The sequence below is a fragment of the Tauraco erythrolophus genome, chromosome 29 (genome assembly GCF_009769465.1).
Source record: "Tauraco erythrolophus isolate bTauEry1 chromosome 29, bTauEry1.pri, whole genome shotgun sequence".
Taxonomy (NCBI): domain Eukaryota; kingdom Metazoa; phylum Chordata; class Aves; order Musophagiformes; family Musophagidae; genus Tauraco; species Tauraco erythrolophus.
Window position 1 is genome coordinate 463,851 of NC_141493.1, and position 27,959 is coordinate 491,809.

General features: G+C 47.8%; 1 protein-coding gene across 1 annotated transcript; it reads right to left on the bottom strand.

The window, feature by feature from the left end:
- Positions 1 to 646: 646 nt before the first annotated feature.
- Positions 647 to 27,924, bottom strand: ADAM9 (ADAM metallopeptidase domain 9). The gene is made up of 22 exons (XM_086628170.1): positions 27,822 to 27,924; positions 18,527 to 18,624; positions 17,095 to 17,159; positions 15,915 to 15,993; positions 13,879 to 13,955; positions 12,936 to 13,125; positions 12,100 to 12,165; positions 11,582 to 11,653; positions 10,691 to 10,860; positions 9,406 to 9,487; positions 8,494 to 8,627; positions 8,100 to 8,271; positions 7,886 to 7,978; positions 7,458 to 7,653; positions 6,825 to 6,930; positions 5,885 to 6,071; positions 5,181 to 5,261; positions 4,142 to 4,247; positions 2,999 to 3,137; positions 2,415 to 2,517; positions 1,658 to 1,785; positions 647 to 892 (listed from the first exon to the last, which is right to left on the bottom strand). Exons 1-22 carry the CDS (start codon positions 27,922 to 27,924, stop codon positions 778 to 780), a joined length of 2,562 nt encoding a protein of 853 aa, XP_086484296.1. The 3' UTR covers positions 647 to 777.
- Positions 27,925 to 27,959: the final 35 nt, after the last annotated feature.

Below are 27,959 nucleotides of genomic sequence, written 5' to 3' on the forward strand. Positions count from 1 at the left end.
CCAAAATAGGGCCATGTCTTTGCGTACCTTTCTTTTTTTCGCCTGTTCACGGTATTAGTGGAAATTAGTACAGGACTCTCATTTAGCCACTCAGAATTACTGATTTAAACCCATTAAACTTAGTGCTCATATAGCACAGCTTAGTGTCAGTCAGCATGAAAGTAAGAATTTAAGTGCGTTATTACACATCAATAAACATATATACATGCATAAACATGTTTATATTATATTTATCTTCCTCTGAGAAAGTACACTGATACCTTATTTCACTTGTGCCATTCACGTGGAAATGGATAACGTTTTTCCGGTCCATGCAAAACAATTTCAAATTAATTGGCCAGATTTCCTTGTTTTGAAAACAAGTATGGGTTACTCCAATTCTTCGCTGTACGTTTAGAAAGACGACAAGAAATCAGACAATTTCATTACCAGGGCTCATCGCACAACTGGAAACCAAAAGCAACTCCCAAGTGCTGTGCTGTACGGACCGTCTGACCATGGGCTGCTCCCCTCCCGCCGGCCAGCCCGGCTGCGGCGTACGGAGCCACGGCACTCGGACAGACCTGGGAACAGGTTGGATGCTTTCAGTTCCTGTAGCTTTGGTAGAGGTATTTAGTTTAAAGTTTTACATTCCTCCTTTCGGAATCTCATTTGCCTTATCCCCGCTGCAGAAAGCTTTCTGGGATGACCACGGGCGCTCGATGCAAGAGGGATAACTGCAATTTCAGCTCGGAGTGAACAGGGCAGCTCACGTGACGGCCCCAAAGAAGCCAAACGCTATTTGGGAGGCAAAGGCGCCGGTCGAGAAGGAAAATACTGTCCCTGAGGTAAACGTTTTTGCTGTGATGGAGGAGGTCCCTGAGGTACACATTTCTGCTGCGGAGGTGGTGGCCTACGAGAGGACAGAGAAGCTGTGGTCAGTCCGGGTGACGCATCCGACACACTCCTTCCTCTCCCTCTCGCCCGGCGGCGATCCCCCCGGAGACCCCCCGGCCACCGACGCTGCTGCTCCCACACTGCAGACTCATTTTGAACGTGCCGTGGCCAGACTCTCCTTTCCGTTGCCGAAATGCTCAGGCAACTCCAGTTTGTTACACACCATTTTTCCCAAACTAGTTTAAAGAGCCCACGAGTTTCCCAGCACCAGCAGCTGTTGTAAAGCTCTCCCTCTCGACACCTTGCGCTTTCTGGATACGCACGTCTTATGGCACAGGCATTACATCTCAGAAAGACAATTAAAAAGTAAAATGAAAAATAAAGGAAAACTTTCTGTTCAAAGTTAATGAAAAACGATCCAGTACTTGGCAATAACATTCACAAATCTGCAAAATGACAGATTTTTGAGTAATTTCTTTTTAAAATGCATATTTTGAGAAGCATTTTATTCACCTGTACGCAGGGCTAATCTGGCCCCAGAAGAGCATCCTGAAACCTGTTAATCAAAAGGTGGCGGTGACAGTGTGTAAAATGAACGCTATGGATAACGGCACTTCAGTGCCACAGTGTGAAATGAAGGAGAAACTTCCTTCAATAGAAGGTCTGTCCTGCTTGCACATGGTGTGTGACGAAGCACCCCAATGCTTACAGAGATGAAGGCAACGACGGTCTGTACACATCAGCGCAATTGCCAACAGTTATTTGCAATAACTCAACCAACCTTGTGGGCAGCCTCTGTGGCTGCGGTGCCTGGTATTGCGGAGATGGGTAGTAAGACTGGTGGTAGGCCTGCTGAGGATGCTGGTTAACCGGGTAAGATGGAACAGGAAAGGTGTTTGGTTCCATATCCTATGAAAGAAACATGAGAAGGTTCAAAACTTCGCACGTAGGGAACTTAAACGCTTGTTTCATTAGTTAAGTGACATTTAAGACCACTTGCAAACAAACCCAGAAATGTCAGAGTTGCTCTTTCCGTCTGAGAAACTAAGCAGAAAGAAGCAACAGCAGCCTGAAAAGTACTATCTTTTTGAAAAGAAAAAAAAAACCACAACAGAAAGGCTGATCACAACAAGCGTTTGATCTGTTCTGCAAATGTGCTTTGGCTACTTACTGCATTCAGAGAGATAACGGGTCTGCAAAGGAGAGGGGAGAGGGACTGCAAGGGTTGCTCCTCTCCTCGGGGGGGTGGGGGGTTCCAGTGTAAGGGGAAGGGGGTAGCAAAGCAGGTGAACTGCTTGCCAAGCCAAGCACAGCCTGTAAAAAAGCTTAGACAGTGGGAAACTGAGGTGTTCCTCCCACACATCTTAGGAAAAAATTCTTCTCTTTGCCTCTTAGCAAAGACAAAACCCAATTTGCAGAAATGAAAAACGGTATCACTTTGAAGCTTTTATTAGGGCAAAAATTACACAAACTGCATTTATCTGTTACTTTAAAGCAACAGACAGCAAATAAAGCAAGGAAAAGTGGGCCATTCCTACCATGGGAGCACTCCTTGGAGCGTAAGGCATGCCGTGCGAGAAGCCTCTGTGCTGGTGGTCTCTCGGTTCGGTTTCTGTCCTGGGCGGTGGTGACTGCAGTGACCTGCAACCCAACCGATCCGGCTGTGGGCACGCAGCCTCGCAGGAGCGACGATGCCGCTACGAAGCCAGGCACTGCCAACCGCCGGATGGGTTTGTGCTATCTTAGCACGCGCCAAATGTCAGGAAGGTAACATTTGCCACAAATCTAACCAACAACATAACCCTTTTTCTCTTTAGGACTATGACAGTTTAATTTTGCCACTTTATACCAAAGATGGGACCCAAAAATACAAAACCCATCAGCAATGCATGACGACAAGCATAATGGTAAAAGAAAGTGCTCTGGCCATTTAGTGTAAGCTGAATTTATCTCTTCTGTCACTGCCCGGGGCAAGCTCCATGCATCGTTTGATGCAGGACCTTTAGCTGGCCGTCTTGGGAAGGGAATGTGCCTCCGCACTTGGGTACTGCCTTGTGTAAACAAATATCCATGGACTACTTCAAAAGGGCAGAGGGGAAGGTAAAAAGGAGAATCTACTTACGAATGGCAGCGTGACATGAATCTTCTAAAGCATCGCTTCAGCCTGTCTCTCTTTGCAAATGCCAGAGCAGCAACTACAAGCAGCGGGAGGACCAGGAAAAAAAATACCAGCAGCCCATTTCTCAGTGAAGTGTCTTTGTCTGATGGGAACAAAACAACGGAGAAGAAAAAAAAGTATTACATGGCATTACCACCACTTGACTCATTGTAGCAGTGAATATCTACCAGTGGTAGAACTGGTTCTACAACTATTTTCCATTTTTCACAGAAAAAAACTGAAGAATCTAATAAGTGCAAAAGATATGCCTGAACATAACCTTTTCTGACTATCTTTTCACAGGGATTCTCTGCTCAAAGATGAAAGAACTGTACATGCCATGATATCCTAGGCTGTAACAGCATATTGAATTACTAGATCAATACCTAATTTTTCTTCCACTGCATTACTGTGAAGATCTTATGAGCTCAACTGAAAGAGAGGAAAACAGAACTTCTGCCCTTTGGTCTGATCCTCAATCTTTCTCTTCTCCTACCATTGTTTGCTGTAGGCAAAGAACTCAGGTTCTTCACAATCTCTACATTTTTACATGCAGCAAATTTCTGCACTACAGGCTGTATGAAAAAAGCCTTTCTCTTGCCCCAGCCCACCTCATGCAGATGTTCCTCCTGCCTGCAGTGCAGATGCACATGCAGCCACCAGAACAGGGCAGCAACTCTTCTCTGCCACCGCTGCTAGAAGCAGTGTGTCCTTATGGAGATGTAGATTCACACCCGTGGATTTGAATCCACATCCTCAGCCAAATTTCACGTTTTGTTTGTATCTCAGAATGGAAGGGGGTTTCAGTTCCCAGCTTGAATACAGAGCAGTCCAAGAGGATCTTGCTCCAAGGTGGCAGAAATCACCTGAAGGCACTTAAAGCAGCCCAGTTTCTTTACAGAGCCCCAGCATCCCAAAAGAGAGAAGGGCAACACCTGGATCCCAGAACCTTAACTAGAGATATTTGCAAGTGAAACGTGGTGAAGAGCCAGCCAGCAGCACTTCAGCCACCAGCAGTGAGCTGCCTCGGAGCACTGGGGCACTGGGCTCAGCCCAGCACAGCCCTGCGAGACCAGCCCACACCCTGGGGATGCCTCAGCCACTTGCCGTTGTACGGGGGGCCACTGTCCACGCTTCCCCCGTAGCCTTTAGTGTCACAGTAAGGAGGGGCCCAGCCTGCTTCACAGTGACAGTTCCTGTTGTTGTTGCACACCTGTATTTAAACAACACAAAAACCACAACAAGGTCGATCGAAATATTCAGTAACTTAAGTTTCCCTATATTTAAAATCCGCATGCAGTAGCCATGACCATCCGTTCTGTCCCTCCCCGTATCACTCAGCCTGGAGAACTTTAACCAGTAACTGCCACGTCAATTCTAAAGAGTCCTTGGCCAGGAGTCTCAAGATTTCACATGACTGAGCAAGCACAGCATTGTTCAGGCAGAGCTTCCAAAGATTAGCTATCCCAACGGCTTAAAAAGCATGGCTTTTTCTTTCTTTTTTTTTTTTTTGGTGAGATGCAGAGTTTCAAATTACATTAGTAATACTGGAATTGGGAATTCTTCTTGCCTGGCAAAAAAATATCATCTTAAGAGCTTTTGTCAAAGATTTTTTTTGATACAGTTATAGGCTCTCTTGTCCAGAGACATTTTATAGAGAGCTTTACAGTTAAACAAAACAGAAAAATGAAGTTACAAACTTGCTCAACTTACATAACTTCAGTCCATTTTCTGCTGACTGTTAAAGGCACTTTTCTTATCAACAGTGCCAAAAAGCAGCTTTTTATAGCAAAATTCATCCTCAAGAACCCCACAGATTGTTTTTTAATCACTGCACCTAGCATCACAATTACTAGTTACAGCTTTAAACTCAGAAGGGAAAAAGACTTCCCACGAGCAAAAGGGGCCAGCATATGGTCACTACTGATTACGCACAATTACAGCGAACCTGGCTCAGACTGGGACCTTTGATTAAAAAAAGTCTGTTTATGTATTTGCATGGCTATTGGGCTCTAAAAATCTAATGTTCTTGTAACAAATATGTCAGAGGACCTTATAGAAATCCTGCTAATTATAGCAAAACTTACAGGCTTAGCCTTTATGGAAGCGGACCACCAGGAGGAGCGGCGGTTCTTGCTCTACTCACCCCGTGCCCGTGGCACTGCCCCTCCACATCACAGTCGTAGTTCAGGACGGAGGCACTCACGCACTGGAAGTGCCTGCAGATCTGGGGGAATGGAGAGACGCACGGACATGAAGCAAGATGGCATTTTGCTGACCTGCCCCTCCTTCCCGCTCCGCAGATCCGTGCTCGCTGACACAAGGCAGCTCTCACACCCTTACGTGACCAACGCCAGCTCTGCAGAAACTCTGTTCTACAAAAGGCTTCCCAGTGTGGGGCCTGAGCTGCCACTGGAAGCCTTTTGTCTCTAGCCTGAATGTAAAGGAAGAGCCACTAAATTGTGCACAGTAAGGATACGCGGAACGCACGATCCTCTGCCGGGGCTACGCTGCCGGGCCGTTTAGTTCAGCTGGATTTTAACTGACAGTTGTCTTAAAGGCACTCTGGTGTGTGCTGAGCTCTTCCTGCTCGACAGAGCAAAGATTCTGGCTCTTACTTAATTTCTTTTGCTTCATCTGTAAGCAACAGGCTCATCACCCTTTTTCTGCGCGTGCACTGCAGTACGAGGCAGTGCCGGGAGCCAACGGACTCTCCCAGTTTTGCATTAACTACAGGCATCAAAAAAATTAATGGCCATAAATATTCGTGAAACAATGCAGCTGAAAACTGTGTTCACATGAAAACCTCAAATGATTACTTTAAGAAATCACTTTTTTCTTGTTAATTACCTTTCCAGTACCACACTTGGTGCCTTCATTCACCATTCCTGGGTCTGGCACATCAGAGCCTAGCTGGAAATCGACACCCCAGCATGTGGTGGTGCCTCTAATGGGAGTCCAGATAATAGCAGGCTTAATTCCAAAAACAGGCATAGTTTCCACATTTTCACATTGCAGCTTCCCACACATGGCATTCCTACAACATCAACATATGAATACTGTAGTGACACTTGCATTCATTCTGAGGAAGAGACTATCACGCATTTGGTAAGACCTTTTCTTTCTACTGGAAGACACTGCTTGAAAACAAAATTGAGGCAACTCACCAAACAAAACTGAGCTGGGCCTCATTTCAGTGCTCCAAGAGTACGGATTTATCCTTTCTTTCTGTAAGCTGCTGGGATCTCTACATTAAAGAAAACCTGACCATTTGCTACTTGTTTTTCTGTAGGTGAACACCTTAGAATAGGAACCATCCATGATGGGAACGTGCACAAACTCTCCTTGCCACAGCCCCGCGCCCGAACACGCGACGCACAGATTCCTTGAGGCCACCAAACCGCACGCGCAGGAAACTGCAGCACCAGCCTGAAAGCTTCAAACCCACCTAGAGAAGAAATGCCTGAACATTCAAACTCATTTCAGTTACTATGTGCTGGAGTCGAAGCCAGACAAACTACAACAAATGCCAACAAAACCTACAAACGCTCTAGTGCGGAGGCTTCGAGTTAAGTGCTAATAGCTTCAGAAATTCACATAAAACACGGAATTTCTAAGCCACCTCGCTGTGGTTTCAGAATGATGCATATAGTCAAAAAGGTCAGATTATGGGATAACATGTCTCTCCCCAGTTCACCTGCTAAAACACCCCAATCTAATACTACAGCACCCCAGTGAGGATTCTCAATGATACATTTAGGAACTTCTTGATGCACTGGGCTCAACTCACCAGCTGGAACATTTCTTGTAGTCATGGCCATGGAAACCACAGTTGCCAAACCTGTCACCCTTGGAATTCACTTCTTCAAAACAAATGTTGGGGGCTGCTTTGGCTTCTGCAAACAACAGCCCATCCCCCAGACAGAGGAACCAAGTTAAACAGGGACAGAAACATCTCGCATCATCATGTCTCCTTTACCCAGAGCAATTATCCTGCTACACCTGGTATTTTCCATGCAGCAGCACAGATAGCTTAAGAACTCGATCAGAACAATGAAGAGGTGACAATATCCCTACTACCAGGTTCCAAGTTTAAAAAGAGAGAGAGAAAGAGTCACTTAACATTGAGTCAATTACAACACTTGATATTTCTTCACGGCTTCTTTACAGCCCTACACACCAGAAGCCCCACTGTAACAGGAATGATCAGTACAAGAAAATCACTACTCGAATCACCAGCATGTGCAGCAGTAACAAAGGAAGAATGTGTGAAGGCTTAGCCATAAATACTACTGGTTTGAATCCTTTGCCAAAGCCAGCTGGTCTTTGTTACAGGAAAACAACTGAATATATTCTAAATAAACTTAGTGTATTCCTCTAGCTACATCTCCTAGAAAAATTGTAATACTGTGCTCTTCCTTACTTGGGCCAAAGATATCCTGACACTGCGCGTCGTAGTACTGGCAAACGCCGTTGTAACAGTAGGCTTCCTCGTTGTGGCACGGGTGGCCGTTCTGAACGGTGAAGTCCGGCTGGCAGAACTGGAACGTGCCGTTGCAGTACTCGGGAAGGTCACACTCGTTGCTACTCGCCCGACACTCGGTTCCTCCAGGAAGCAGCTGGAGAGAGAGAGGAGGGGGAAACTGCATCAGAAAATAGACACCTTACAGCGGAGACGAACACTGCACCTGACTCACAACGTGCCCCCCCAAACGGCTTTGCTCTGAAGCCCTCGGTGGGTGCTGGGTACACACAGGGCAACTCCCTCTCGCAGAAGCGCCGGGAAGGCCAACGCTCTCCTGTTCTCAGCCACCGGAGGACACTTCTGAATATCACACCTGAGTCTCTCACCTGGCAGTTTTTACAGCAGTCGCCGTAAGCACATTCAGCACCAGGTCGGAGTCTGCAGGTGCCTGGTTCACAGCAAGGATCACTTTCACATTCCTGAAAACAGAAGCGCCGCGAATGTCAAGAAACTGCACCCTCCGCCACGTGCAGTCCCATCTCCAGCGAGGGGCACACAAGACCACCCTGGCAGCATTTGTAAAGCACACAAGCTACTAACCTTTGGTGAACCACAGTCACAATCCTCCCCAGCATCTACCAGCTTGTTCCCGCAGTACGGGACACTATAGGTTTCGTCAGGCTTGGGAACGTTGAGCAGGCAGCTTCCACCTTTGTTGAGAGTCAGCTTCTCAAAGTCTTCTGCACTGCAGCTGCTGAAGTTCCTCGACCCCCTGCAACAGAAAACATGAGCTCATCTTTAAGTCAACCCACAAGCATTCCCTCAAGTTTGTAGAACAAGGGTAACATTCACTTTGCCCATGAGCCACAAAAGCGTGACACGACTCTTTGCAAGAGTAAAGTACTCTGAAGATGAAAGCACCCTGTAAAAACTAAGCACATAAGTGGGGAGTTTTGAGCCTCGAAAAGCACCTTTCCTTTTGGCAGTTACTTACGATGCTCCAGAGCTCATAATGCAACTGCTTGCTCCGCAGTGACAGACACGTTCGTCATCATGGTTCATCCCCAGGTTATGTCCCAGCTCATGAGCCATAATTGATGCAAACATCTGGATGCTGATTCTTCCAAACTGCACAAGAACAAAACAGAAGAAAATCAGTGGACAGCTGATACTGAGAAAGTCAATGTTTACTTATGTGCCACAAAGACACTCCTGTCATTCTGTCTCAACGCTACCAGGACTCTCAGACGACCTGTGCCTGCTTTCCAACCAAGTGCATCTTGTTTGCTTAGTCATAAGAGTCCTTAGATAAACATGTCTGGGACACTACTTAACAACCTCTACTTTCCAGTGCAGCTGCAATATTAACACAAATAACAGAGTTCTCCACACCAGCCCAAACCTCCTTAAATATGCAACCTCCAATTCCAGTACTTCTATCACTAATCCAAGAAAACAAGGTTGCTGGGATTGCCAGTTATCGGAGATGAGCAATCCAGTTCGTTAACGCTCTGTGATTTCACACAAAGAGGGCAGTCAGCCGGCACCGCTCGAGGAGTTCACCACTGTGGAGGTCAAGCTGACAGCAGCGGACAGATTTGAGAACACCCACAGCTCCCACGTACTTCTAAGGCAGGGGTGCTTAAAACGTCAGCAGAGAAATTCTGTCCCTTTTTTCATGAGTGCTGCACACTGAGGAGAGGGAAGGCTGAGCAGAGGATGCAGAAGATACAGAAAAGTTGTGATCCAGATATCATGGAAGTGCCAGAAATGGCTGGGGACCACATAAAAGTCCCCACTGAGCCACTTCAGCTTTGTTATTAAAGACTGTGCACTTCGAGGAAGACTTCTGGAGTGCAAAACTCTTATCCTGATCACATTCACAGTATCACTAAAAATATCTCACCACATTAATGCCTCCTGCATGGCTCTTGGAGCACACTGTCCCAACATAGGCCATTCCAGCTGTGCCACCAAACCCCTTCTTCCTACGGTCATAAGGAGAAAAAGGAAAGGCAATCACCTCGACTGTTCCACCACGCCACCCTGCCAGCAGAACCGCCCACCCGCACCACCACTCAACACATCACTTCTGCTCATGGGGCTCAAAATACTGATTCCCAGCTTTCCAACGGCAACGAAGGAGCACTGCTGGGAGTGCTACTACTGACTGCGGGGATGAAGGTACCAGTTCAGCTTTATCCTTCTGTTTGTGGTTCTTCTATTCTTTTAAATTAAGACAAGGGTTTGCAGAGAAAGTTATGCTCTTCCACACCTTTCCTCTAACCATAAAGAAATGGTCCACCCTTACAGCAATTTGTTTTAATTGGCCGTTAGGTGCCTTTCTACTATTGCCAAACTCCACAGATTTCTTTCCTTGTCAACTTCCTTTTCGTTACTGTCTTAGTTTGTTTCTACTCAGTTCTTAAAGCTTTAAGTGCAACAGCACCGTGCACCTCATTTTACTTCATATAAAGTTTTTAAAACAAGTATTTTTTTCAGCCATTTTACCCTCATCACCTGCACGGTGCTGCTCTGCCTCCGAGGAGCAGAGGCTCCCAGCTCCTGGGGACGGGCAGCGACTGCCGCTGGCGAGGGCAGAGCGGGCAGTGCCATCCCCTCCGCCCCGCTCCGCTTTGGGCACCGACTTCCCGAGGGCTGCGCTACCCGCGGGAGCGGGAAGTGCACAGGCAGGCGTCCTGCCAGCGGGGCAGACAACCGCCCAGGAAGCTCTGGTCTAGTTTATGGCAGTAGAGATGGACAGATTAACGTCACGTGTCAAAGCGCGAAGCACGTAGCCAGCTTCTGGGTAGCGACTCCAGAAACAACTTTTGCTCCATTAAAATGCAACGCTCCACACCAGGTTAATGCTCATTTTCAAGTGGAAAAAGCCCTGGATTACAAATTTAACCAGTGTAGAGACTAACAAAGGATCATACAACATTGAAGGACATGTGGGACAGGAAAAAAAGAATCGTTATTTACCATTATACCTGTCACAGAGGACCCTGAACTCAAGGACCACAGAAACCTTCTTAAAAGTGCATAGGTTGACTTGGAATGTTTTCACAAGCACATAAAACAGAGCAGACTGCACCGGGTTCTCTGCTGAAATATAACGGCTGCTTTTGATACGAGAGCAGGAACAGAAAAAGCTTCTTAAGAGTCAAAGGGAGGGAACCGCAACTCACAGAACAAACTGGGCACTGTCATGTCTCCGGCGCAAAACGAGGTTCTTCTCTCGCCACTGTACGAAATTCGCCAGCACATCGCCAGCACCTCCGTCCGTGCTAATTATGTTCTCGTGCTTCCAAATCTCTAGACCAACCAGCACAATGCGGATGTTCAACATGATGTACATCTGCGGGGGGGAAAAAAGGAGAAATATTTCTGAAGATCTTCCGATAAGAACAAGTGGTCTAGTGTCATGTATCTTATTGCAAGAATCTACTTTTTTCTGTTTGTTTTTTTTTTTTTAATTATTATTTTACATTATTTTAAATTTAGTACACAATTCAAATCACCAGAATGCATTTTCCTTGTGATTCAGACATTAGCTACAGGATCAATGAGAAAATCTAAAACAGAAATAAAAAAAAGTCTCAATCCTGACAAATAGTACCATCTGAAATAGTCAAGTTGAAAGACATCCTTTTTCTCTAACCATGACAAATACTTAAAAATTGCAATAACTGCAACAGTCTGCCTTGTGTCTCACTGTATGTAGCAGAGGTTGGAAGAGTTCCTTAAATTAATTCTCAAGTATGATGACCACAGATGAATTTAGAGGTGGAAAAGCTTTCACAGCCATGCGTTCACCAAAGCCCCATGTCAGCAAACACTGCCCCTGCTCCTCTGGCACTCCTGCAGCACAACATGCAGGCGCGACTGAGTTCTACCAGCCATCAACATGATGGCCGAGGGAACAGGTTTAGCTCCTGGCTTGGTAAAAACCTTTACTCCATTCTCCCCAGAGTGGTAACAGAACAGGCTCTAAGGTAGAAGTTTGCACCAGTACACAGAGCTGCAGGGTGCTGCACACAGCATCGTTCCGACTTCCGCTCAGCGTAGCTTTCACTTACACTGTCAAGGAAGTTTGCCAGTTGCACCATGTGTTCTCTTACTTCTGTTTCACTCTTCCCGAAATCTTCAAACTGCAAGACAAAGAAACTTAGTTGTGAAGACATTAAAGACAAGAGTTAGAAAAAGGAACAAAACATTTTAAGACTAGTAACATGAAAAACATTTTTGCCTGGCTCCAAATCTCCCATCAAGAGTATGTTCATCGAGATAGCAGCATCGTCATTGCTGTGGCTCAACAGCTGAACAATCAAGAGAAAACAGCAAAGGCAGTTTTTGCCACGTGTTTTCCTTACATTATTAGATTCCTCGCTGACAAAACCTCTTCGCGTTTGACAGTTTGCTCTTTTCCTGAAGAGCACTGCATAGAACACGTTTGCTGGGTTTTAGGTCAGCGTGTTTGCACAACCTTGGCTAAAGTGTCGGTGTCTTTCCACAATCCATTTGGGAGTAACCAAGACTGAGGGCTCCTCAAGTCATCTCGTGGGGAGAAGGAAGGGAAAGCGACACACAATCCTACCTTTTCTTTATCTACAACTATGAACAGCTCCACATATCTTGTCTGATGTAGGACCGCTCTCTTTCTCTGTGGAAAAAAGTTTTACATGACTTCAATTTTGTTAATTCAAGTGTAAACAAAAAACCCCATGACATTGTCCTATTTCACTTGATACAACTAGTGCTTTGAGAGACACACCCAAAGCACACCGTGCCAAGACGAAAACAAGCCAAAGACAAGAAGTGTAATCCAATGCAATGACAATTTCTCTGTGTTTTACACTAAAATTTAGCTGCACAAAGATTTCACGTGTTTCAAAAGCCAAGGACCTTTTCACACAGGTTTCTTTGGAAAACCAGCATACACTTTTGTAAAGGAGCAGAAAGACACTAACAAGCAAAGGTCAACAGCCTTGAAGTGACAGGCCGTGTTTTCCAGACTCCAGCTTTTACTACAATCCTGTTCTTGTATGGCCAGTCTTTAAATGAAGGGGGACCTTCACACCAACCTGTTGTTCTGATGGTTCGGAGACAATATTCTCCTGGCTCCTAACGCAATACTTGGTTAATGAGCCTCTCCAGTGATGGCAGTGTTCCTGCCCTTAAAAGCCCCAAAAAGCTCTGCCCATGAATAACCCAACCAGCCACTCAACCCTCACTGCTGTGTGCAGGAGCAGAAGGAAACTGCAACTGCTTTGTTGAAGCAAACTGTGTTTTTCAGCAGTGCAGAAGGCCCTCTGAATCAGAAACCTTTAGGTATGTGTTAAACCCCAGGAAATCTGATAAGCTGCTTTCAAATTCTTAGCAAAACACAAAATGCATTATAGGGGACTGTGCAGAAAACAGTGCAGTACTTACTCGCAGCAGCTGAGTCACACTGGGATGGTGATCTTCCTCTGTGTGTTCTCTTTCATGGTCTTCAGCAGTTACTCCACACATCGTGGGCTCTTTCTTTACATTATCCAACCGATATAAAATGTGTTTAGAGTCAGAAGAGGAATCCATGGGCTCAATTCCATAGGTGATGTTCCCTATTGTCACCAAACCCCTAAAATATGGTCATGCGTGAGAAATTCTTGCACTAAGCACAGAGGAGTTACCCAGGTTTTCACAGGAAAACAAAGGAACAATTATTTTTCGATAACTAAAGGCATGTCTGTATCTCACAGTCCTTGCAAACCAGCATGCTTCACTTCGAGCCTGAAAGTGACCTTTCCCTGGATAGGGCCTTCACAAACACAGTCAATGAAACTTTTTTGTAGGAGTCTGCAACGCCCAAGAAATTAAGTCACAGGCCTTAAGCAGAAATGCTTTAGTTCAATCACTGTTGCCATGTTGGTATCTGACATGGCACTGCAAAAAAATCAAAGTCCCAAAAGACATGGAAATTAGCCCAAAGCAGAAAATGTTTTCAATCAAATTTGATGTGCACAAGCTTTAGGGCCAATTTTGTAAAATTTGCAGACTAGTGTTCGACTTTCTGTTTTTGCACGATGTGCCGTTCTGTAGTGAACATCTATCCAAACTAGAAAATAAGCCAAAATTTGTGTCAATGATGACCTGCTGTACTCCGATAGCAAATGGCAACTTATTTAATGGTATTTCAAGTATCTATTAACTGCACGAATAAAAGACACCACAGAAAGACTGCACAAAGGCACACGCTGCTGCAGCTCGGCCCTGGGCAATGAATCCCTGCCTGGCTGAGCAGGAGCTAAAAACAGAGCAGGAATTTTGTTTGGGGTTCAGCGAGCCGTGAGACTCACGTGACAAGGGGAACACAAAAGGCGAGCTGTGCTACCTGAGCCCCGAGCAAGTGCTGACAGCAACCACAGAATCCAGGGTCCCCTCCACGTATCCCTGGTACTGGCAGTGATCCTACATGGGAAAACAAGGGCGCGTTACACACACATTCCGTGCACATCCACATGTCCAGAGTGATCTCGGATCATGCAACTGCTGTACCTGCCACTGACCGGCAGCAGTTACAACTTGAGAACATGATATGCTTTGAGTTAAACTTACCGCACGCCTTTTATCTACAGTCTGTAACTTCTAACATGCTTCTAGCTCTACCACAACGTAACAAACAGCGTTTCCTTTGCTAACATGCATCTAAAAATCTCCTCACCTGCCTTAGTGCCACAAGGACTTACACATAAGCAGCTAATCAAGATGTCAGGAGCACAGGACTACAGCTGGATCCTTACCTCCCTATCCTGTAAAGGAGAAGCTCTTCACAACTCGATGGGGCCAGCAGTTCATCACAGATTTCAGTTTTAAATCCCACTCATCCACTCAGTTACTCTACCTGGAGCCAGGTCCAGAGCTGGTGCTGCTAACATGTCACAAATACCAGGCAAGCAGGGCCCAGAAGCTTTATCTAGCAACTGGATTTCTTAACTTGACCATAAGCCATCCTACTCTTAAGTTCTGTCCTCCACCCTGCCTCAAATATTTTGAGGCCGATCCCTCCCTATGGATTTGGGCCAAATCACCATTCAGCCTCCTAGAAAACAGCCCTGCAGAACGTCTGACTCCTACGTAACCTTTCTCCAGCAAGAAGATGGCCAACGCCTGCTATCCTCACCAACAAGCACTGCGCTGCCAGAACCTTCTGGTTGCGCAGTACATCCCTCATCAGCCCTGACGAGACAGATGCTTCCATTTGGTCCTCTGTATATACACATTTTGGAAACTAGACAAAGACAAAGTGGTGGTATGGGACAAATACACTCCATTTTCTCTGGCAAGTGCATTTTTCACCGTTACTATAGGGGTCACGTAGATCATGTCGCCTGTTGTTTCAGCAACGAATGCAGAAAGCACTGAAAGTATGTGCCAATCCTTTGGGGCCACTGAGACTTTCATGACCTTGCACAGAAAAAGCATTTTTCTTCTTAGTCAATCACTTTTAACTAGGAAGTAAACACTCATTTGACTCAGGTACTCTATTTTCAAAAGGGATCCTATGAATCATATATGACTAACATTTCCCTTTCAAAGGAACAACGTTGATACATAAGAAGAGTGAAGCCATTAGAAAAACTCTCATGCTTTTTGTATCACATAAGCTGCTTTTTACTCTTATTCTACAGAAGCCATTAAATTTTCAAAGGCAACCTATAAGGCAGCCTGCTTGTACAGAAAAGAGGGCTGTAATGGCTTTTCAGTGGAATAACTCCAATGTTATGTAGATAACATCCTTCTCAAAGGCCCTCCGGACTTGATCTCACCCACCCCTTCTAGTAGTTCCCAAATTTCTGGACTAACAGACCTCCTGTCAACCCTCAAAAATTCTTAAGAGTCCCTAACAGATGGCCTCATGCAACTGAAAAGACAGGTCAGCAGCTGACCATTCACTTTGACTTGCAGATCAATCTGGAAGACCATTGTGTGTGACAGTAAAAGCTGTACGTATCCAGTCACTAGAGCACCCCGGTTCTGCTCTGTGTGTTCTGGTCCCCATGAGACACAAGCCCTGTGTCCAGAAGTGCTACAACACTGCGCTGTGATGCACAGCAAGGGCAGCACCCCTCCCGGATAACGAGGTATCTGACAGCTAAGAAGAGCAATTCCTTTTTAGAGAAGAGTAGGTTTTAATTAGACTGCAATCACCTCCACATAAAGAAAATAGGGTTCCACTACAAGCTCCAGGCTACAGCCTCATCCAAAATCAAAGCTTCTCTCCAGAAAGAGCGCAGCGTGTGCACTGGATTACAAGGTGGCCCAGTGAAAAAACACAACTATCATTTTGCAACATTACTCCCTCATCCTGTAGTTGCTCAGTATTCAAGTCACCTTCACTCGGAGTATAAAAAGATTAAGAAATCCTACCTGGATATCTGGATGTTCATATTGCAACTTCCCCTCCTTATTGTAAGTATAAACTGTGAAATCTTTGGGCAGCAGTTCTCTGTAACGAAAGGGGAGAAGGAATACAAGAGGAATTTAATGAAATGACTATGATACTAAATAGCAGGGCAGCAAGATGATTCTAATGAGAAGTGTCACAAATACGTAAATTGCAATTAAAGAAGGAAATATTCAAAAGGAAAAGCCCCAAAAATTAACACAGAAATTGTGCGTTTCCACAGCAAAATCCAAGACATCAAAATCAAATCAACCACCTCATCCCAGATAAGTAGAACAAGCATCAAAACCCATTAAATTGTGCTAAAAGCTTGCTTTCATGCTGAGGAAAAAAAAAATGTCACAGCACTGAGTCTGCTGTATGAGACTCCTCTTCCCCAGTTTTAGAAGGAAGTGCATTGGGAAAGTCTCCCACGACTGAGACCAAGTCTGCTGACTAAGTCTTAGCAGACTAAGTCTGCTGACCCATACTGGTAAATCCCTTGATACGGCGTAGCTGAATTCCCTTGTTTCTGAGGGCCAGAGGCTTGGTGAGGGGCAGCTAGAGATCCCCAGGGGCTTCTACACATAAATAGTTGTGTCTTTTGTCTACACTTTTAAGAAGCAATAGTCTGATAAACTGTAACTTGCTGCTGCTGCAAGCAGCCCTTTAAAAATTAAACTAAAGACAGACAACATCTGTAATGTCTGTAAGCTACAGATATTAAGGTCCTGGATATAAAGTCAGCTTCCTCTTTTATTAGCATTCTTGTTCTACTGAGACAGGAAAAAAAACACCCTGAAACAATAAACAAAACCCAGAAGAAAGTGAAAATATTTACTTGAAATATAGTTCAGTTTGTTTATTTTTAGATGTGAATGGAGAGAGTCATGTCAATGATTCCCCAGATTCCCTTCGAGCCACCTACTGCTTCCTTCACCAAAGGGGATCACCAGGGGTGCCGGAGTTCAACAAAATTTCTGGCTGATAACCAAGACTGTGTGACTGAATCCACTTTCGCTTTCTCTGCACATTTGGCAGAGCTGGCATGGAAGTGCACTTCTCATACAGAATCTCAAGAACTGGAACTCACATAACACCTGCCAGCTCATTATTTGGAAACAATAAATGCAATTTAATAATCTAAAGAAATTAATCACTTACTTGTTCTTTTCTAGATGAATTGTGTATTCTTTTCCCTCTATCTCAATAGCATACGACACCTTGTCCTGAATAGAAAAAAAGTCGCATTTTACTCATGTTAATGAATAAAACATTCTTTGAACTCAACAGAAGTTTGGCAGAAAAAAGCCTCTGTTTGCTCCAGTATTGCTATGACCGGAGCGTTCAGACCACTACTGTCACCTTCCATAACTCAGGACTAGTCTGCATTGTTACCCTTTCTAGATATAGCTGTGGCTCCTGGAGATGCAGCTCACACCAACGAAGTGCAAACACCTCCTCGAGGGATGCGGAACTCTGTCCAGCTGAGCTGCCGACCCCATCGCGCTCCTTGCTGGTGCCCAACACCAGTGAGGGGAACAGGTCCTCCTGGTGCTCAGCCCACTTCGCTGAGCCCGCAAGACTTCTCGCTGCGAAGCTGACCGCAGCCAGCAGGATTTGCTCTGGTTCCCTGACATCCAGCAGACAAAATGACTGCCACGTCCGCACACTGAAATGGCCAGATACTGAGCTAATCAACTTTCCTTCTCAAAGCGTGGTAGTTGCACCAGACCAGGAATAAACCCATGTGGGTGAGCCTGAAACCTATTTTATACTTGTCTCTACCTCCGGAACCTGGCATCCCTTCCTGTGTAACTGGGGAAAAGTCACTTGCAGGAAGCTACTTCGAAATAGCTTTGTGGCTTTCTTTTTCCTTGTTTCTAAGACTTCCACCGAAAACCTCTTAGTTACAGCTGGGAAAGGACAATACAGTTTTATTACTGACCGTTCACAGTCAGCCAAGTGCTGCACACAGCAACTGGGGTCCTTAAATACCACGTGGACAAGCTGCATCGCCTGACCACTGCGTTACGTATCACAGCAGGGGTACTGGTCAACCACTGCAACAAACCGCGAAGCAGTTTTGTTAATATTAAATTCTGCCGATGTTTGTAAGATTTGTGACTAAATACAGTTGGTCTGATGCAAATGCTCGAAGTGTGCAGTCTTCAGTTACGCAGCTACAGCAGAATATAGGCTGGCAAGTACCGCTGGAGGTCGTCTAATCCGAGCCCCTGCTCAAAGCAGGGCCAGCTACAGAGTAGGTCCAGGCTGCTCAGGGCCTCCTCCGGTCAGATTTTGACCATCTCCCAGGATAACAATTCCAACACTTCTCCAAACTTCATTTCAGTGCTTAACAACTTCTACACCCAGACCAAAAATCCATTGCAGCCACTTGTAACCCCTGGAGCAGGGAGGTATTTACAGTAATTCAGCTAAGGGCTGTGCTAGATGAATATCTTTTGTAAGGACGGACGCTTGTTTGCTGCTCCATCAATCCCACAGTGTTTTGTGAGAATTTCAGGTCAGTTTTGGGTAGACCTTGTTAGGAAGCAGATGCTAAACTGAAGGGATTTTTAAGACTGCCCCGTACCTGTAGTGAGGAGACATCGGAAGCCTCTCGCCGTTCTCTTCCTAACCTCTGCGGGATTACAACTTCATAGGAAGACAACAGAGAAACCTGCTGGAAACCTAGAAAGCAGAACAGAAACGCTGGCTAAAGAAACAATGCAATCGGAAGGATAAGGCACAAGGAAGAAGACACTGTTTCAGGAAAAGCCCCTTCAGCAGGAAGGAGGCAGCTTGTCTCCAGCTCAGGTCTCCGACTGCCCACAGACCCCCGAAGCCGGGCTGCAGCGCTGCACTGGGCACATCCCTCTGCCACCAGGCTGGCATCGCTCCTTATCGCACGCTCACAAGCTCCACTTTCAAGAACCAGCGTAGCACCACGTTGCCAAAGCATCACATGCGTTTAGAAATCTGCAACCCAAACAGAAAAAGCCAAAGGCTCTGATGCACACAGGAGAGCACAGAGCCAACCTCAGGGCAAAGCACACTTGGATCGCCTCGTAGAAGGGCAGAGGAAACAACACAGACAGCAGAGAAGACACCGAATTTACCAGAAGATTTCAAAGGGAAAGCTTCGCATTCCAATTACTGTCTTACAATCACCCATCCCACACGCCGCCGCCTTCCCGCAGCAGGACTCAGAGCGTTTTAAAGCAGGTCAGCACAGAGAACTTGTTCAAGGACACACAGAAAGACAGCGTCAAAACCAGCTGTCCCGCTCTGCGAAGCTGCAGAGCCACAGCAGCTCGACCGTGCAGCCTCTCCAGATGAGCTCCCGGGGGCTCCGGCAGCTCCCAACGGCACGGCAGCCCTGCGCCAGCCCTCGCCCCGCACGTCGCAGCCAAACTGACACACGGCCCCTGCTGCTCACCGTGGCCCTGGAGAGCTCTCAAGGACCCTACAAACACAAGTGAGGGGAAACAAGCGCGTGCAACGACGTGGCCTTCTGCAGATCACTTTATAAATCATTTGCATGTGCAACATCAGCCAGAACTGCACAACCACCAAAAGTCTACGGTTCTCGTTTCCTTCACAAGGCACCAGTTTTTGCAAGCGACTGTTCCATATCGGCTGTGTGAATAACAATAAACTGCACGTGTAAATGACTTTTCCCATCAAGCCTGCCGGTGCCTGGCTCGGAGCAGCTCTCCCGGGAAGCGGGAGGTCGGTCGCCCAGGATCACAGGCAGGAGCAAGAGCCACAGTTTTAGTAGCTCATGGCAATGGAATCAGTGAGCTCATCAGAGGAGCTCAGCTTCCTGACCTGAAGGCAGGGGGAAGGGAACACTTATCCTCCTTGTCACCACTTATCTCCAGAAATAGTCGCCATACATCCGGGGGGCGGTGAGGGGGCGTTTAGTTTCCGAAATCCTTCAAAACCTCTCCGAGTGGGACCGAGATGCTCCTTTCATTTAAAAACCAGCCACTCTGGGCACATCAAAACTCACACTGCGACTCCGAAGGTGGCTGCAGCTTTGCAAGTTGCACAAAGGCACTACGTGCTCGAAGGCTCCGAGGGAGTCCTGCTCCATCGCTTGGGAATCGGGCAGGAGCCCCTGCCCAGGTTTTAAGCACCAGGGTTCCCCAAAAGCCACCCGAGCCAGCACTGCTGGGCTGCAGTGATATCCAGGCTCCTGTGGACACTCCTGCAGCCGCCCTCCCCATCCCCAGCACGAGCTGCCACACGAGCTCAACGCTGTGAACATCACTTCAGCTCAGCATTTCCAATGGGCATCCTGGGAAGCGACTGCCCAAGTGACTTCTGCACTCTTTCCAGCAATACCCCCAGCGAGCAGGCAAACGCAGGTAGCTGGCTTTCAACTCCCCCCTGGAGAACAGAGCTGGGTGGCAGCGCACCTGCTCGTAACGCAGCCCAGGCAGAGCTGTGGTCTGTCTCGAGAAATGACACAGTACACACACTGCAGCAGAAGTTTCATTAATTACAGTGACTGTGGGGGAAAAAGGTATTAAAAAAGCGGAGATAAACTTCCTGAAAACAGCCCTTACGTTCACAGGCTACAGAAAGTGCAGTGTCAATACCTCCTTGGCCCGAAAACAGGGGAGGGAAGGGCTGCTTCCTTCCCTGGGACTAACCACCAAAAGCACCTACTCCAGCAAATCACTTCTCTACATTTGTCAGCTCCAACCACGCGTTTCACTCGTATCCGGTCCCGAGCTCTTGCACGTCGCTGCTCTGCACTTGCTACTTCCCCACTGCCATCCAGAAGTGCCTTTATTAGTGCGGGATGTGAGACTTGGACAGAGTTTTGCAGACTCTCAGGACACAGGCTACAGAAGCAGGAGCGCTGGGAAAGCAGCATGCCTCCCCCAGAAGCAGCCTGGAAGCAGAAGACAAAGGAGTGAATCAGCATGTGAAGCCAGCAAAGCTGGGAGGGATTTCTGGGAAGAGTGCAACTCTGAGAGGCTTCCTTCGAAATGGCACTAGAAGAGCGCAATTTCCAACTCTCCAAATACTCTGACAGCTCTCTCCCATTTCTGCTCTCCTCCCACCAGCGATTTCAGGTACGATGCCTTATTCTTCCCCTCATCGTGGGCAAAATTCATCAGAGGAGGAGGGCATGTTTGTCTTGATTAACAAAGTGCCTTCTGTGACGACAAGTTAAACACAAGGGTAGGAAGGCACCGCCTTGCTTTGTGGTGGAACTAAAACGAGAAGAGCAGCCTTCATGCTAAAGTTCAAACTTCACGCAGACAGCCTTCCCTTTAACTTGCGGTTCTCCTTCCTTTCGTGGCAAAACCAGCCTTTCTCTCCCCACGTTTCAGCACAGATCGAATCAACAAGCAGCTGATGTACAGGAGAGACACGAGTGTTTTGTGGGATTCTCACTGGGACACAACTGCTCCGCAGCACAGCCCTTCAGTGGCACCCCCAGGGCAAAGCATCCCCCATGGCACTGCCCTGGCTGCACAGAGCCCCTTCCCGCGCTGACTGCCCCACGCGCCATTTCACACATCACTAGCAGCCCTCAGAGGGCACCAAAGGGTTAATCAAAAACCGATGAAAGGGACAAGTGCAAGGAAGGAGAAATTAGAACACACAAAAGACAACCCTGCCCCTCAATCCTCCTCCTACAAAGGCTGCTAAGGGGATGGCCTTTTTCCTTCCAGAAACACGAATCTTGAAAGAAATGTCCTCAATCCAGTAAAACATTGGCCACCTCCAGTCCCACCTAGCAGCCAACGCTCCTTCACTGACACGTTCAGACCTTATCTCACCCAAGGAAGGAAAATATTCTCAGTCTGACCTAATTAGCACAAGGCAAAATTCCAGCAAGGCCACGGCAGTTTGCAGCTACCGCAGTGTGGGTAAACGCGAAGGCACGATCAGATACGTTCCTGCAACCACGTCGGTATTAAGATGCCACCTTCCAGTCTACACAGCTACTATCCATGAGGATTCATCCATACATTTCAGCACAAAGTGAAGGTGGTTTAATTCATAGCAACTACGGAAAGGCAGAAGCGACAGCAAAAACCAAACACAGACACTCAGCTGTTTTCGCGTAACATCTGAAGATATTTACATTCTGTTTTCCTAAGATACGCTATTTTTGTAGCTTTTTCCCCATCCTCTTTTGAGAACTTCATGGTAATACAATAAGTACGGTTCTCAAGCACAGTAGTTTGCAATAAATTTTTCAGTAACTTGCAGGACTTCTTGTACTCAGGTGCTTCCTGCCCCTGGCCAAGGCTGCTGCCCGAGCTGTGCCGCACAGGAGAACACGCTTCTTTATCACTCACTCCTGGGTGTAACGCTCGTTGAGAGTGTATTTCCAAGGCGAAAAAACAATTGCATCCACTATATTTATCTTGTCTCATTAAAGACTGCCTTTAATTACCATCGGAGGCAACTAGGAAGATATGAATCATCTTCCCTTCCCCGCCTCAAATCCACAGAAGGAATCTGGTCCATGTTCCGTAGCATGCGGGAGCTTGAAAACCACCAAAACGTGTCACAGCCGTTCCGCTGCCCAGACGCTGAGACAAACTGTCGGGGCGTTCGCTCCCCGACAGGTACGATCTACGTTCAGCAAAAGTCGAGCTGCATCTCCCGTCTTCACGGACCTTGGCACGACCGCAGGTCATTGCCTCGGTCACGGGAGTACAGCCCACAGCCACATCCACCCACGCTCAACAGTTCACCCCAATTATCACCCTTCTTTTACCGTAACTCTTCCCGAGCCTGCTAAAGTCAGCTCTAAGAGATACTCTTCATTAGAAGCTAAAAAAAAAAAGAAATAGGGAAGTTTAGACTGTAGCCTGTTACACCACAAAACAAGCTCGTTTCATAAAAATAAGCTCATAGGCATGTGACCAGCTCAGCAGCTCCGGCTGCAGACAGATGCTGACAAGAAACGTGCAAAAAAACACCCTCCCCACACCGAGGAGGAGGAGGAGGAGGACTGGATTCATGGAGATAGGCTCAAAGCTGTCCCACCTGCAGCAGCACAGGCTCCAGCAGCACACTGGGACCGCCAGTGATGGCTGCAGGGCTCCATTTCTGCTCTGACCACCCCTTTTGGATCACAAGTGATACTGAAGAGCATCATTCTGCACAATAAGCAACACACTAAAATTCATCTGATACTACCCAAATTTGTTCACAGCTGTCTACCAGTGAAACTCAGAGAGAGGACACCCAGTATGACCATTTACTTGTATTCATCTACTTCAATTTACTGAATCCCTGAGTAAGAGTGGAAAGTTTCCTGTTGAACCAGGAAAAAAATCAGCACCACACAGAAGTAAGGCATTGCCAACGCTCCCTTTGGATCTCTCCTGTGCCCGCAGCCACCCTGGCAACTTTCAGCCATTCTACCCTGAACGTAAAGGCTCGAACAAATCCGTATTAAACCTCGAGCACCAGTTAGCAGCAATGAGTTTTGATCTTCTATTACCTGTGCACGTATCTGAGTCAAGAGACACACGTTGCTAAAGCATTAAACACACAAACTCATTAAATGAACCACTGCTATAATCAATGACAATTAATAGATGAGGTCAGCTGCACCAGTCACTCGACAAACAGGCAGCATGCTGCTCACTGGAAGTGCCAACCGCTTTACGCGCCCATCTAGTCCATCCCCGGGTCCCAGGGCAGGACCAGTTCCACACGAAGCACCTCCAACAAGCCTCCCTGATCGCCAACGGATTTCCCTCACTGTGTTTTAAGCAATATCTCCAATTCCCAAAGGAGGTGGACAGTCCCCTTCTTGTCTGGCTGTAAATTTCCAGGTTTTCAAAGTGTGCTGTCACGCTCCTCTCTCCTTTCCTTCAACTGAGTAACACCAACACTCAGTACCTCCTGGTGGAACCTACTTCTTAGATCTCTGACCGTCCATACAAGGCTCTATTGGCTCTGCTCTCCAGTTAGACCATACCTACCCTGAAAAAGGATCCAAAACAGGACACGACAGTCCAGCGAGGTCTCACAAGTACCAAGGTTCACATGCTTTGTGTGTTTATGTACCTCCACAGGTGAATCCTTCTGCTAACAGACAGCGTGGCTGATTCACTTGTCATTTAACCTACTCCAACACTCATTTCCTTTCTTGCCAACATGCTCCTGCACCCCATTTTCACCCTCTTGTACTTGTGCAATTATTTCCACCTCAGCAGGACACTTTGCATCCCATCATCAAAATCATAAGGACTTTGCCAAGCAGCATCTGTTTGAGGAGAAACTTCTGTGAACTGGCTTAGAGACGTCCTTCCAGAACAACACGTAACCACCGATTACTTCTTCAGTGTGTTTCTTCAGTCGATTACACAGCAGGAAAAGCATGTGTAGCTGCAGTTGATCTTTCTGCTGACAGCTGTAGTAAGATTTATTCTTCAGAGTAATGGAAGCAAAAGTCTCCTTTACTTTCACCATGTAAATATTATCCAAGTCCACATAAAAATATTTAGAGATTTATACAAAGCACCAAGCTAAAATCTTCTGCTAAAAGTAGGAACATTTCCTACGAAGCCAGCAGTTCCAGTTCCTCCCATACCTCAAAGGCTAAAGCATGCCTTGGTGCTGCTTCGACTCCAAAGCACCTGGGAACAGCAGGCCAGCTTTCCTTCCTCACGGTACTCCTCCTCGTGACTTTTCTTTCCATCTCCTCCCTCCCTTGCTCTAAACCTTCAGACCAAGAGGGTCTCCTTATGTCACAGTGCCTTTTCAGAAGGTAGGAAAAGATGACCAACTATCATGGGAGAGAAGCAAATTCACCTACTTGATTTGTTCCTCATCTGGAATATTTGTTTAACGGTAAAGCTGGCAAGAACAGTTAAATGTAAATTTCTTAGTATTTTACTGGGGGTGCTGGAAGTTAATGAGGATATTGAGCTCTTCCACAGCAGTATTTCCTAGAATATTCTTACCTCCCTCTTGCTGAAATCCTGACCTATGCTGTAAGTGTTTCCTGTCTAGACTCCTGCCATTCCTTCTGCCCTTTCTAAAGCCACGTTAATTTGGCTGCAAGAAAACGGCTACTCTTTTTCCACAAAAACGACTATTGCTCCTCTCCTCTGGTACTGCCACAACATCCTCTCCACCTTGGAACCTTCTTACAAGGAGAAACAGAGCAAAGCCACCCTACTCTCTGGTGCAAGATGATTCATCTCACCGGGACACGCTTCCTGGCCCAGGAGCCTCTGCCCTCCCACCCGTGACAGCCTTGCCCACGGAGACAGCTCCTCGCACAGAGCCCACTCGCTGCCTCCGCGTCTCGGCGGTGTGGATGGCAGCTCACTTCTCACCGGGGAGGTTCGTGGGAACGCTGCTCTTCGGAGATGTCACTATCTTTAAATTTGGCCACCAAAGGAAACCACGCAATATAAATTCAATCACAGAACTCGGTAGAGTTAAGCAAATAAACTGGTTTTTTTTTATTTTATTTTAGCTTGAGAAATTAAGACATGCAACAAACTACAAAGTCATGTTTCAAACTTCCTTTTTCCAAAAACAATGCACTACAAGAGGCAATATTAGCTACACTGAAATTTCTTTCCTCTTTTTATTCTTCACATGGAGGAAGTAACCCCAAAACCCCTCTTTACTCTGCTGAATGATTGTCCCAGATTCACTGAAATATGGGTGAGGCAGTGCTGTGTTTTTCACAAGCTGAACAAAGGAATTATCTTAACCAAACATTGCATCTCCCCAGAAAATTCAAACCAAAGCACTCAGACCCTTTAAGATTCCTTTAAAAACTGGTAAAGTGTGGCTAGAACATCCCAGTGTGTATGACACCAACTATCAGGGAAGAGACCAAGCAGCAAAAAACACAGTACCTGTTTATAGATATGCCAAACACTGAGGCCTTCTACGGACACAAACAGGAGAGGAAAATCGACACTACACAAATCCATTAAGGCTACACATCACTACATGATTATCTTCGTTCAGGAATTTTCAATTAGCAGTTTCTGGTAATACCTCATTTGTGCCTCCTATCTCCTTTTATTGAGGAGCGCCCAAAGCACTTACCTTCCAACCCAAAAGTTGGAAGTGCCCGAATAAACTGAAACAGGTGACTCATTCCTGCCCTCTCCTTCACGCTCAGACCTGAGACAGAAAAGGTCCGTGATCTTTCATTGCAGATTTGGCATTATGAGCTGGGACAGAGACTTCAGAAAGCAGAGGAACACCCCCATCCGCCATCAGTAACTCGGGGACCTGCGTTTCTTCCCACTCTCTGGTAGGACCTAAAATATTACTCCTCAAAACACTGACCAGTCCATTGGAAGCACAAGCATCCAATATCCAGGATGTGTCATTTTACACTTTGCTCCTCAGCACCCTGGCAAGGCGGTTTTCAACACACCGTGCCACCTCCACCACCAGCCGACAGCCACCTTTCAGAGCTCGGCTTTCGTCTGGCGCACGGCTCATCGCTGCCAGGAACACCGCGCCACGGGAGCGCCAAGAGATTCGCAGCACAGGATCGCTCAGGGAGCGATACCCACCACCAGAGCACCGTTTCTCAGCACAAAGCATCAATATCAGTTTTAGAGAAGATTCCTCACGTAGGAAACCCCGACTACAAAACTATGCATTGATGATAAACGCAGAAGTTTTAACACAGTGCACATTTCCTCCTTCAGGAGGAGGAAATCAACGTCTCAGGAGACATTTCTGCCTATCGTGTGTATATATAACATCAGAATCAGCATCATAAAAGCCCATAAACAGAACGGTTTCAATTCATGAACAGCCCATAAAGACAGCACAGCGCCAACTCATCAAAAGCCTATACAAAGCACCCGGTGTCCGCTCACCGCCGTTAGCGATGGCACTGTGCTGTGCCCAAGTTCTTGCCCCGGGACGCAACCTCTGTCCTCCTCGGGGTAGAGCTGCCTGCCGTGGGTCCTGCCCCGTGCCCAGCTCTGCCAGCGCAGGCAGTGCCCAGGCTCCGTGATGGCTAAGGCCACCCCAAGAGAGAGCAGGAGGATGCTGGTCCCTGCACGTGCCCCTTGAAATGCAGTGGAAGCGATGTGAGTGTTCTGCCACCTCCACACCGAAACGCAACATCCTCTGGGCAGGGGAAATTACACGGCTGTACCCAGGATCTGCTCGCACACGTTTTTGGGAGACCCACGAACGGGCTGCCCACGCCACATGTACAGGCTCTCCTGCACACAGATTGCCACCTGCCTCGGGACAGCCTGGAGGAGCAGGCGGAGAGCAGAGCGCCGGGCACGGGAGGGCTGGGCAGCACAGCCACGGCGTTCCCCGGACACCTGCAGACCCGAGCGGGTGTCGGGGGACCCGGCCGGCTCACCGGCGAGGCTGCCCCCCGCACCCCGGGGCTAAGGCCAAGGCCCCTCCGCAGCATCTCTGACCGCACGCGTCCCTCCCCAGAAGCGTTTTGGCAGGGACGGTCCCGGACAGGGCCCGGGTTGTGCCACCGCCCGCAGCACCCTCGTGCCCCGCGGCCCTTCGGACACCTCCGGCCCCTGTGCCGTGACCTGCACCGCCAGGGCTGCCCGCGCAGGGGGAGGTCCCCCCGTCCGGAGCGCCCAAACATCGGGGGGCGGCCGGGGCAGCCAGGCAGGTCCCCCGCTCCGGCGAAGGGAAGGGAGGGGAGCGGGTCCCACGCCGACCCCGGAGCCCCGCGGGAAGGAAAGGGCCCCTGGGCCGGGCCGGGCCCCGGCAGCCCGGGGGGCGGCGGGGAGGGGGCCCGGCGCTCGCGGAGGGGACCGGGAAGGGGCCCGGGGCCGGAGGCCGCCCGCCAGCCCGGCCCGGGCCCGCGCGGCGGCCGGGAGGGAGGGGGTGCCGGGGCAGGCCCCGGCCCGGCGCGGCGCACTCACCCGCGCGGCGCGGCTGCCCGGGCGCGGCCAGCGGCAGCAGCAGCAGGACGCAGAGGCAGCGGCGCGCGGCCCGGGCCCGGGCCATGGCGCTGCGGGTCCGCATCGCCCCTCCCGGCTGGGGCGCTGGGTCCGGCCGGC

Bases quoted from the DNA above. Each gene is read 5' to 3' on its own strand.
- ADAM9 (XM_086628170.1), bottom strand. From the start codon at position 27,924: ATGCGGACCCGCAGCGCCATGGCCCGGGCCCGGGCCGCGCGCCGCTGC. The intron at 17,160-18,526 runs GTACGGGGCAGT...TTTTCTATTCAG, and splicing joins CCGATGTCTCCTCACTACAG to GACAAGGTGTCGTATGCTAT. The intron at 11,654-12,099 runs GTAGGATTGTGT...TTTGTCTTGCAG, and splicing joins TAGTTGTAGATAAAGAAAAG to TTTGAAGATTTCGGGAAGAG.